General features: G+C 43.5%; 1 protein-coding gene across 7 annotated transcripts in view; it reads right to left on the bottom strand.

Annotated features, from left to right (window-relative positions):
- LOC120515588 (FH1/FH2 domain-containing protein 3-like) overlaps nt 1–12,981 on the bottom strand; it is a 674,713-nt gene that overhangs the window by 151,249 nt on the left and 510,483 nt on the right. For 5 of the 7 annotated variants that reach the window (XM_039736692.1, XM_039736693.1, XM_039736696.1 and 2 more), the window contains one exon: nt 6,098–6,196. The exons of the other annotated variants lie outside the window; for them this stretch is intronic. In XM_039736692.1, coding sequence (XP_039592626.1) covers nt 6,098–6,196 — 99 coding nt within the window. The remainder of the gene's footprint in view (nt 1–6,097; nt 6,197–12,981) is intronic. 7 annotated transcript variants of the gene reach the window in all.

The following is a 12,981-nucleotide window of genomic DNA, read 5'->3' as shown; positions in this document are numbered from 1 at the left end:
AATTTGCCATTTTTGTCACTCAATAATCCATAATAACAACACGAAGAAACACTTTCAGTAAAGGTTTGCAACATGTATTAAAACTTGAATCTCCAAAAGTATTCAGACTCCAAAAAGTGGTCAGGTGCATCCCGTTGGCTTGGATTCTCCCTGAAATACGTCCACAAATTGACCAGAGTCCACTTGTGGTAAAATTAATTCACTCGACATCATTTAGAAAGGTCACAACCAAACCAAACCGTGAAGTCCAAGGAACTCTCCGGAAAGTTCTGGTGAGGTCATTCAGGGCATCAAACCATTTCTAAAGCTCTGAGTGTTCCCAGGAGCCTCAAGAACTGGGAAATGGAAGAAATCAGGAACCACCAGGACTCTTCCTAGAGTTGGCTGTTTGGTCAAACTAAGTTACTGGGAAAGAAGGGCCTTGGTCTGGGAAGTGACCAAGAATCCAATGGTTGCTCTAAGAGAGTTTCAGAAGTCTTGTGTTGAGATGGGAGAACCTGTCAGAAGGACAGCCACCTCAGCAGCACTCCTTCAAGTTTTTATGGTAGAGTGGCTGGATGGAAGACATACTTGAGTGAAAGGAATAAAAAACTCGAGTGCAGGAGGAAGAAGATTCTCTGGTCTGACAGACAAAAATGGAACTCTTTGGTCAGAACTTTAAGCATTATGTCTGGAGAAGGCCAAGCACTGCTCGTCACCTGCCTATCACCAACCCTGCAGTGAACCATGGTGGTGGCAGGGACAGGGAGACTGGTCAGAACTGAGAGAAGGATGAATGCAGTCAAAGTCGGAGAAGACCTTGAAGAAAACCTGCTTCAGAGGTCACAAGACCTGGGACCGGGCTGACAGTGTTCCAAAGCACTGAGTGTGCCCAGTAGCACAGCAGCCTCAAGAACTGGGAAATGGAAGAAGACTGGAACTGTAAAGACACTTCCTAGAGTTGGCCGTCCAGCCAAACTGGGTAACTGGGTAAGAAGGATCTCAGTCAGAGCGGCGACCAAGAACCCAAAGGTCAATCTAAGAGAGTTTCAGACGTCCTGTGCTGAGATGGGAAAGCCAATCAGAAGAACAATCACCTCAGCAGCGCTCCATCAATCAGGGGATTATGGTATGGTGGCCAGATGAAACCCACTCTTGAATAAAAGAGGACTCTGAGAACATGACATTAAAAAAGATTCTCTGGTCTGATGAGACCAAAAGTGAAGTGTTTGGGCAAATCTCCAGGCACAGCATCTGGTAAGGATCAGGCACACTGCTCATCACCTGCCTAATATCAACCCTACAGTGAAGCATCACGCTGTGGAGACAGTGACAGGGAGATCAGAAGTGAGGAAAGGACAAACAAAACTGTCCTTGAAGAGAACACTGTAAAAAAATGCAAATGCAAAAGCTGGACTTGTTTTGGTTTTATTTAGCAAAAAAAAAAAAAAAATCTGTCAATGGGGTAAGCGACAAGATTTCTTATACTAAGCTAAAAAATGTGGACGTGAGTGTCAGTAGGGAACTAAGTTACCCTAACTATTCTCTAACATTTCAGCCATTATTTACCGCTCTGAGTCTGATCTTTCTAATCATAAAATAGGCCATTATGATAGCAACTGACGAGAAGAATTCAAAATGAATTGCAGAATTACAGAATTTGAGGGCTCCTGTAGCTCATGCTTTAAGATAAAACTCCTATTAGTGTTTGCTTAATTTGAACAGAATATCATTTTCTTTCATAGCTATTGATTAGGGTATAGCCTTTACTCCCTGTACTTAACGTGAAATAGAACCTTCTTATACAGAGTGTTCATAAAGTCAGTGAGTTTTAGGTGGTCCCATCGCTAGCAGGGACTGACAGGACCATTTGCAGTTTGTAAGTGGGTCAGGCACACAGTTTATTGACTGTTAAGAAATGGTTTGACTGTATTAGGAAACTTAAGAAACAAACAAGATGGAGAAGCTTTAAAAGGAGGAGGAGGAGGTTAGGAACACGAGCTGATACAGCGATCCACCACATGACAAATCAATTTAGGATCCTCAGATTAGGGCTCGAGTGCTGCCATGCAATGTGGTGACACCTCAGCACCACAACAGGGTCTGAGTTTTTTTATGGTGGCTGGAGTGCCAATTCTGCCACCAACCCCAGGGGGATGGATGCAGATTAACGTCATACCCAGGACGAAGCAATTGCAGAACTTTTCCTTACTTTGCAATACCAGATTTTTCTTTATTTTTTTGTGAACCGCTTTACTTTGAATTTTTACTAAAGCTTTTTACTAAAATGAAGATATTTTGCCTGTGGAATCCGTTCAGCATGTCAGGCTACCGTCAGAATCCCATGAGGCAAACTAAAGCTGTAGAAGTTTGGTAATTATAGGTAAACGCAGCTACAGTTCCTCTGGAGCAGGCATGTCAAACTCACTACCATTGGTGGGCCGCTTCGACTGCTATACATGCGTCAGCGGGCCGCACTGTAACAAATACTATTATACTATTACACAAAGTTACTGTAGCTTTCTTTCCAATACTTTAAAAAATGTAACATTTAAAGTTTAAAGAAAAGCACTTTATTTCCATACATTCTCTGTACAACAGCGTACAATTAGAGTCTTAGCCTCTTAGCTAGGTCCTTATATTATTATATTATATTCATTGCTTATATAGGAGTCTTAGATAGATAGATAGATAGATAGATAGGTGAAAGGCACTATACAGTATGATAGATAGATAGATAGATAGATAGATAGATAGATAGATAGATAGATAGATAGATAGATAGATAGATAGATAGATAGATAGATAGATAGATAGAAATCTTTATAGTGTGAGATCTATTTCTTTTGTCCCGACACTTGGCATCTCTTGTTAGTAACCAGTTTGTCAATATCAGGCTTGAAATCTTGTGCAGCTGCAACTTTTATGAGGGATGAAAGGTGCTCGACAGCAAGTCTTGAGTGATGTGGGGTTTTGGTAGCTTTCATTAACGAAAACAATTTCTTACAAAGGGTAAGTGCTTCTGAACATAGACAGTACTCCCGATGCCAACTTACGGATCTGCACATACGGGGGTGGCAGGTAAGCATACAAGCCTGGCACACCAACTTGGTTGTATTTTGCCTTCAGAATAGAATCTGACTGCAGTTCAATCGATGCCATTTGGATATTCTCAGGCGCACTCTCAACGTTGTAAGAGGACAGCGCAAAGTCCTGTTTGTGTGAACTGAAATCACGAAAACGCTCACTGAATTCATTGCTCAGTAATTCAAGTTGGAAAACAAATACTCCAAAAATCAAATTTTACTTTACTAAGTTTACTTCAAAATTAATATTGTAAAATAAGCCGATATGCAAAAAGCCTCCTGACCTGCACTGATTTTACAAACTCAAAATCACAAAAATATGTTGATAAACAACTCGCCAACTTCTCGCGTCCACTTCAGATCTTCAGCTGTAGTCTGCACTAACTGTTCGTTACAATACTAGCACAAAATTAGTTAAAACTAAAGCAAAAAAACATGAAAATATGTGGGCTATTACTACTCGTGATGGTCAGTTCTGCCCAGTGGCCAGTTTCAGCAGCCCAGCCAGTAGTGTAGCCTAGCAGTGGCGGCCCTGGGCAGAGAAAGAATCGGTGGCCCCTTCGCCCGCCAATGTCTATATGGTATCTTATGCATGGCGGATGGCCATGTCCGTTGCAGACACTGCATAGCCGCCTCGTGCTCATGACACGCTTCTATATGCGCGTGTCCGTAACTTGAAAACCAAGTGGCGGCCCATGATATTCTCATTACGGCAGAACGTTATAATACTACATATTGCTTACTGCTCCGACTCTAGCGACATTAGTAAATACAGCGTACTAATTAACAAGAAACACAATGTTTTTCGGCCACATTGCCGTCAGCTGTGTTGTTATTTTCTCTTTCTGTTTAATATTCAATATATATTGGCGTGGCGGCCCTGTGCAGGTGCACAGTTTGCACATGCCTAAGGCCACCCCTGCTGCCAGCTGCCTGCTGCTGCAGCCTAGCACTTCAGTTGTGACATTGCGGCTCATTCACTTTGGTCAAGGTTTGTGGATATACTAGCAGATGACGGTTTCCGGTACCGTAATGCCAAGGTAAAACGCACTTTTGTCAGAAGGCAGAAGTAAGAAATGTCAATAAGTAACGCCAAAGATGCAGAATGATTCAATCACAAACGACAGTAATCATTTTGTACAAGTTCAGTGCTAACTAGGATCTGTCATGCGGGCCGCACAGATTTTTGTGTTGCGGTCCGCGTGTTTGGCATGCCTGCTCTAGAGTGTCTCTTTCTCTATCACGATTTGGCTCAAAAGCTAATCAGCAAATGGTCATCTACTAAAAGTTTTTAAGTTTCTAATTTGGTATTCTTCTGTTCAGCCATTGTAGCTGTAGACCCTCCTCAAGAAACTGTGACATACACACACACATCCATCATCAAGATATCGATCAACCCTAAAATGTCGAGATCCGCCGAAAACTGGAGATTGAAATTTTTGACGAATCTGAAGCTTTCGCTTCACCCCCATAGACAACTCAATAATCGTAAATACACATTTTTTGATAAGTCAGTAATTCTTACAATAAGGAAAGCAAGATTTAATGTTGTCATATATATATATATATATATATATATATATATATATATATATATATATATATATATATATATATATATATATATATATATATACGTTTCACTTGCTTAGATGTCATGTATTGCAGTACAGCTGCTCCAGAGTGCACACCACCTCTGACTGAGGCAGCAGATTAATGACCTGAAGCACACAGCCAAGACAATACTGGAGCGGCTGTGGGACGAGTCTCTGGGTGTCCTTGAGTGGCCCAGCTAAGGCCGGCACTTAAACTCCACAGAACATCTGAAGAGAGACCTGAAGATGGCCATTTATAGATGCCTGTCATTTAGTCTATCAGAGCTTGAGGGGATCTGCCAGGAAGACTGGGATCAACTGGACAAATCCAGGTGTGCAAAGCTTGTAGAGAATCACTCAAGAAGACTTACAGCTGGAATTTCTGACAAAAGAACTTCTCCAAAGTCCTGAAGGTTTCAGCTTTTGAGTTTGAATAAATTTGCAAACCTTTCCGAAGACATTTATTCACTTTGTCATTATGGGTTACTGAGTGTAAATTAATGGGCAAAAGCGTCAAATGTATCCATTTAAAATTAAATCTACAACACAATACGGAAGGGGTCTGAATATTTCATGAATCCATCGCATGAACCAATGGCAGTGGCTGTCAGAAAACAAATATGGTGATAAAGTGGCATATCCAAAGAGCCGTCAAAACAGGAAGCTAACACTATAATCCAAATATCTTATGGTCACAAAATCACATAAGGTGAGAAAAGCTATGAAAAAAGCTAAGAAAAGTTTAAGGGAAATGAATTAAGAACGCCATTGTAACAGGACACAGGATCCACATGGCAACAGTGCTAACCACTGACCCACCAGGCTGCTCCTGTTACATGTATAAATGTAAAGAATTAAAATGAGACTTAAACTATTTATACGCAATTTTAGTTGCTGGTATAGCAGATAAAGGAGCATGCTCACTAAAACCAGTAATTTAACATTTAAAAAAAACAAACATTAGCCTCTTAACGTAATAATCTGCTAAAACGGCCAATTCGTTTTCTTGCCTTGCTGCTTGTCTTCTGCATTTGGGTCTTTATGAAAAACAAGCAGGCTGTCTGCCTCTCTCTCTTTGTGTTTCGCCAGCTCGGTTGCCTGGCACTGGGCTTGTTTTGCGCCAACAGTATCATGCCATGGAAGGCTAACATTAATACACTTCCGACTTTTTCCATCTCCATGATAAATCTCAGGATTGTTATAGGAATACATCAACAAGAGGGTGAATTAAAGGCCATCGATACAAAATGGAAATATTGCCCGTTGTCTGAAAACAATAAAAATGAATTGAACACAGACACAACAAAGGCAAACACACAGAACAGAGCAAAAGGGTGACACAGGGAGGCACAGTGTGAATAAGCTGGAGGGCTTGCCAGTCTAAGGATGGGGCGGGTGGAAGGGGCACAGGGACGACTCTCCGGGTTTAAATTGTACCTGTGTTGGACCTGCCTACGAGGTCCTTCCTCTCCCTCATCCTCAGTATTAGGCTCTGTGACTGCTTGTGGCTGGTCATCCTCTTCCTCATATTCCTCTCTGTGGTAAAAAAGGGGTGAGGCCAAAAGAAAGAAAAAAAAGAAAGGGGAGACAGAAACCATGGAAGACAACATGAAAAGAGGCAACAAGCAGCAGAAATGTCGAGTTAAGCTAACAGAAACGGACACAGTGAAGGCTTCAGGAGGAAGAAAACTGCAGAAAAGAGGCTTTTGGAAGCAGGCGGGATACCCGATCTCATTCATCTTGGCACAAATCCCTTTGTAGAGACATTCATATGGCATATTTAGGCACATATGGCTGGCAGACACACACACAACAGAGCTCGGTCAGCAGCTGAGACAAATTAAGGACGCAGATGAATATTCTGACACAATGGACATGGACCTTAAGACTAACTCCTTCATTTTAATTTGACATCTTTTAGGCAATAAAATCAGATCCCTTCAATCAGTTGTTTCATTGATATCTCAAGAAAATGAGATAATAAATAATGCAAACATGAAGCATGGACAATGCTAATTCACAAATCTTTACAACAATCCTGCAAAAAGACAATTTCCCCTCAGGGGATTAATACAGTGTACCAAATACCATAAAAATAAAATAAAACCCACAATAATAGATAATACACATAATAATAATAGATAACAAACCATATAATAATAGATAATGCACCATATAATAATAATACACCATTTTGTATGGCTGGTGTGAGGAACGGCCCGTGTCCTTACCCAGCTGGGATGCCCTCAGGATGAAGGACTGGGGGATATTGTGTGCACAGGGCATTATCTCCTCCGGAACACTAGATGGCAGCTCCCCTGGGTTGCAGCAGTGCCTCGGATTACCACAGGGCATCATGGGACATGGAGTTATTTGATTTAGCCCTGTTGGGTGTCTTGGTTGCCGCCAAGGACGTACTGCAGGGACTGGGGAGCACTACTACTACTCACCCGGAGGTGCTTTTGGACCACGTGTACGGAAGAGCGGAAGTACTCCTGGGGATTAGATAAAAGGAGCTGCCGGTCTCATATCGACGAGCCAAAGTTGGGAAGAAGGTGGACAACACTTGTGAAGAGGAACGGAGGAGGCAGTGAAGGACAGAGAGAAGGAAGAGAAGAGTTGCTGTGTGCCCATTGGACTGATTGTACTTGTGGCTGTGGAAGGAAACGTTTATGAGAAAGTGTTTCCCACAATAAAAGACACTTTGCCTTTTAAACTTGTGTCCATGCCTGCTTGTGGTGGGTGAGCTAGAGCACCAGCCGGTGTTCATACTGGATAATCTTCTTTGTCTTTTGGCTGCTCCCGTTAGGGGTTGCCACAGCAGATTATCTTCTTCCATCTCTTCATGTCCTCGTCATCTTGCTCTGTCACACCCATCACCTGCATGTCCTCTCTCACCACATTCTCAAGCCTCCTCTTAGGCCTTCCTCTGTTCCTCTTCCCTGGCAGCTCTGTCTTTAACATCTTTTAATCAGCATCTGTCCTCTGCACATGTCCAAACCAATGCTCTGACTTTGTCACCAAACTGTCCAACCTGAGCTGACCCTCTAATGTCCTCATTTCTAATCCCGTCACAAATCTTCACATATTTAACACTGCCATCTCCAGCTCTGTCTCCTGTGCCATCGTCTCCAACCCATATAACATAGCCTGTCTCACTACCGTCCTGTAGATCTTCCCTTTCACTCTTGCTGATACCCATCTGTCACAAGTCACTCCTGACACTCTTCTCCACCCTGCCACACTCGACAATGACAGAGTCAAATGCTGGACTTTTAACGGATAGGTTTGTCCTGCATTTTCAGGGTGCCATTTGGTATCAAACTCACAACAGACACTTTCAAAGTCTACAATAGCTAGGATGCAAGGAGCTTGGCTGTTATGAATGGCAACTTTTATTCAAGCTTTCTGCATCTCCTGCCTGAGATCAAATTCATTTAGGCTTCTTCTACAGGATTTTAAGACCATGAATTCAGTGGTGCACCTTACGATTTCATCTTAAAGCTTCGCTGAAAAATGTACAATTATTCATTGCCATTTTTGTCACCTTATTGAGCGAGCTGCACGGATGTTACTGTGGCCTGATGTACTGGCATTCCGGGTTATCAGAGACTGATTTAAAGAAGTGATTTTGTAATTCTTGCTTTTTATGACTCCTGCACTTTGGAAGAGGTCACCCATTTGAAGTTTGGGCTCAGCCAGTACTGGGATATGGAGACCACCTAGGAAGAGCTTGGGTTGCTGCTGAAAAAGGTGTTGGTGAGGCCAGCAGGGGGTGCTTACCCTGTGGTCTGACTGTGGACCCCAGTGCAGTGACGGACATACTGTGCTGGAAAAATGGCACCACCCTTCAGATGGAGATGTAAAACAGAGGTCCTGAATGTCTGCGTCATTAAAGATCCTTGTGCATCCTTCGTAAAGAGTAGGGTGTATCCCGATGTCCAGGCTAAATTGCCCACCACAGCCCCCAATCATCCCCTGTCTCTGACTGCCTAATTGTCTCTCATCCCTTCACCACTTAACGGCTCATATGTGGTGAGCATACTGCTGCAAAAATGGCTGCCGTCACCTCATCCAGGTGGATGCTACACATTAGTGGTATCACTATGTAAAACACATGTAGTAGTGAGAAAAGCGCTATATAAATATAAAGAGTTATTGATTTATTAATTTGTTTTTATTGCATGTGACAGATTTCACACAAAGGTGTCTACTGCTGCCTTGAGAGAGGAGGCCGAACTGAATATCACCAGGACAGAAAAAGAAGAAGATGACGCAGGGGCACAACGGCACAGGAAGAGAAGCAGATCAGAGTGTGTAGTGTGACAAACCAACACCTTACAGGTCCTCAGTTTGCTTCTTCCTTAAATACACACCCAACACCAGTGTTGCCTGCATCAGTGAAAAGACGACTCTGGAGAGCTTTAAGGAAAAAGCCACTCGGCTAGTAGTATGGGAAGGTTAAAACGGGCAAACGTTTGGAATCCACCGCCCAAGTTCTTTTGCCCTTTTTAACCCTTTCTCTTCACTGTTGCACTTGAGGTCTTCTGGCTTACACATTCTGAAGGCTGGGGGGCACCAGTGAGCCTCAAATCCCAAAACACGAACACACCAACACAGTCCCGGGTTCAAATACAGGGCGTTTATTATAATCACCTCATTGCTGTGGTGTGAAATTTTGGAATTAAGTTGATAAATATTTTGTATGTCTTTATTTGTAACTTATAACACTAATGTCTATCATTGATAGGGACAGCAATGGTTTGATAGTTAAGAACCACACCCTCTTTTTAGGACTAGGACTAGGACCAGTCTGACAAAATGATTCTCTGCAGGACCCTCTCAGTCAACCCCCAGAGGAAAGCCAGACTAGATAGCTGGCAAGCATCAGCTCAACAAATAGTATTGGGGCGGGTGTGAAAGGTACTGTGTGCCCCCATTGGCCTGAAGTGTGGCTGTTTGGGATTGGTTTCTGTACCACGACACTCTATTGGCTGTAGGGTTTGGACAGAGAGTCTATAAACTTGCTTGCTTTACCCCTCCCTAGCTCTCTCTCTCGTACCGACTGATGAAGAAGCATCTCTCTGTCACACCATTGCCATGAGGAGCACAGCTCGGCAGCCATATTGAGACAGGCATGCGGCCTGTTCTGAAGACAGATGACCACAAATGAGACATTTTAAGTAACTAACAAGTCTGTGTGCTGTCTGAAACTACACATCACCTTTTATCAGGTTGTATGGTTGCCAATATTCACTTGTACTTTGCATATTGTTATTATTTATGAATATTATCAATAATACATTGTTTAAAGTGTAAGTTAACTCCTGCTTGTCTTTTACTCTGTGCAATTGCCTGAGGTTATTGATGTAGAAGGGCAGTTGGGAGAAGTTATATGGTACAATACCTTATAAATAGTGGCAAGTCTGTGAGACTTGAGGTGTTCTGACAAAGGCTACACATTAATAATACAAAAGGGGAAAGGAGAGTAATAGAGAGCACTACCAAGACAAAACACTCGTGTACACAAGCACAAGAACATGCTGTCTTGTCTCTCCGTCCACTCCCCTCTCTCTACCACACTGCTCTCCTCCAGTCAAGTGTTGCTCGTCTTCCTCCCACCTCCGACTCGTCTCCACAAGGCAGTGCAGTCCCTTTTATTGAGGACCAACGAGTACTTCCGGTGGCGTGACGTAGCCAGTTGGAAGCACTTCCGGGTTATGAGAACGCCTGGGAGATCAGATCACCACATAGCTGCTCCTTCAGACTCCAACTACTGTGCAGTCCTGTGGGTGTACAAACTGGCACTCTAAATGTCGGACACTGCCCACTTATTAAAGTGAGGGATTAACTGCTCCCTGCCATGCTCTTCTGCCCCTCTTTGGGGATCATAAGGCATCCCGACTGGGTATTACCCCCATTTAGTCCTTCCTTCCATTATGGTATCCTGGCAGGGTAAGGACTCCACTTCTGTCCTGGGTGGGACCTCCAACCGTCCTCTGGGTTATCTACAACATAGTGATGGCTATCAAGAACAGAATTGCAATGGAAAGCCTTATGTGCAGTTAAGGAAGAAGTGGGGGGGCATCCTTGAACCCCTTTGATGAAGCCTCTAAAGGCCCGATAACACACACCACTTAAAATGGCTGGGGGTTAACCGCCTTTGTTTTTAGCAGAAGAAGTAGATCAACATAAAAATCTTTTTTTTTTTTTACATTTCAAAGAATTAGCCTTCTTCTTTTTCATAACATGTTCTTTATGAACTGAACCCCCTCCCCAGTCAATGGATTTGATTTATACTACGAGGTCCTCAAGAAAATAAGCATACGAGTCAGACATAATGAAACAAGAGTTCAATTAAAGCCATACTGGGCCATCAAAAGAGCTCAAGTTCCAGAGAGAACGCAGACAAGCTCCTGCGACCTAATTCAATTTCCTTCAGCCAGAAGTCACTCTATATACACAAAAATACCAACATAATTAGTAAGTAATTACTTTAAAGAGAGGAAATAATCCCAAACATCCACTATGCCTATCAATATTAATAGCTACAGACGGCAATGATGGAAGGTTCAGCATTTCTGGGCTATGAAAGGCCATGACGCTCCACCAGGACAGTTTCAATCTGTCTTATAGCGCCGAGCGGGTTTCACTCCTGGCTTGACACCGGTGGTCCCCTGAAAGCCTGAAATTGAATAAGTTTGTCCCCGACATAAGGGCTGAATCTCCAGCTTCACTTGAAAAATGAAAGCTTTAAAAGATGCCACGTTCACCATGACGTTGCCCTACTGTTGTGATCAAAAAGGAGAATCTCCTTTAAGGGTCTCTCTCAGGACTCAGGGGGTCTTCTGAGGTCCAAGTCACATACACTCACCGAGTAAATTCTTTGGACCACTGCACTAATAGTGAGTAAGGCCTCCTGTTGCTCTCCAAACAGCCTCAGCTTTTCACAGCATGGATCCGACGGGATGCTGGAGATACGGTGTCATGACTACTGAGTGCTGCACTCTCATGCCGCTAATCTCCCATTCTACCACATCACAAAGGCGTTGTGTTGGATTCAGATCTGCTGACTGGGACTAGGAAGGCCACTGGAAGTCTCATTGCCACATTCATGAAGCCAGTTTGAGATGACCTTTGCTTTGTGCATTTTCACCCTGGACATGGCCATTACAAGATGGGCAAATTGTGGCTGTAATCAGTTCAGGTTGGGGAGCATGCGCTGTTATAGCACGTTTGCACACCAACCACATGACGAGACAGCATGGGAACCTGGTTAGCAAGTCCCACTCTCCAGAAATGACCCTCTATCTGCCGCAGCCAGGTGTTACGTGGGCGTACCATTGGCCTGGTTCAGCCACTCGGGTCCTGTGAGCCGGATCACCCTTGGGGAATTGCGTCACATGTCTGTAAGTGCCGTAACTGACGCTCCCTCACAATGCAGGTCATGTGTCTCATTCAGGACTCCGTGAGCAACACAAAGTCAAACCAGCGGTACCCAAGGATTCTCCAAAGAGACACACATGAAGGAGTCCAGTCTTCATCTCAGGTCACTGGATAGCGTCCATGTCTCACAACCGTACAGCAAGACAGGAAGCACCAGGACTCTAAAGACTTGGACCTTCGTCCTTTTGCAGAGATATCGTCAGTGCCATACACCTCTTTCTAGTGACCTCATGACCCCCCATGCTCTCCCACTCTGTCTACTGACTAGCGTTGTGACTTATTAGGTCTATGATTTCTAAGGGCTCGTTTATACTTCACATCATGGCAGCCATGCGTTCCCGCCGTTCATTTGATGCGACCCCTGAGCAGGTCCTCAGAAATTAACACGACACGTGTGCGAGTTGCAGTCCCAGCAAAAAGTCGGTGGGCACAGTGTGATAAAAGTCGGAACGTGACGTCGGAGTCTCCGTTTACTACCGACTGGTGAGGATCCTCCGGGATCGATGTGCCTGCTTCGATGTTTGATGAATGGTTTGATGTGGTGAAGCAAAATGCTGACAAACAGATGCATTAGTGGTGCTTTTATATTTGAGCGTCGCATATCCCCCATCATAATAACACGATACATTTCAAGTCTCGCATATCATCTTCTGTGCTGTGTTTCTTTTTCATTTTTGCAACTTCACAACAACTTCAGAATGTATGGCAGAGACAAAAATTAAGGACACGGTGAAAAGATCTATTTTGTGATTAAAGTGGATATTTCGCCTTTAATCTTGAATTGTCCACTTTAACCTCGTAGTCATTAAAGTAGACTGCCGTAAACGTCATCTTAAAACCGACCCAGTTGTTAATCGCTACGTGCTTCAGGGGCT

The sequence above is a fragment of the Polypterus senegalus genome, chromosome 15 (genome assembly GCF_016835505.1).
Source record: "Polypterus senegalus isolate Bchr_013 chromosome 15, ASM1683550v1, whole genome shotgun sequence".
Classification (NCBI taxonomy): Eukaryota; Metazoa; Chordata; class Cladistia; order Polypteriformes; family Polypteridae; genus Polypterus; species Polypterus senegalus.
This window is presented reverse-complemented; position numbering and strand designations above follow the sequence as displayed.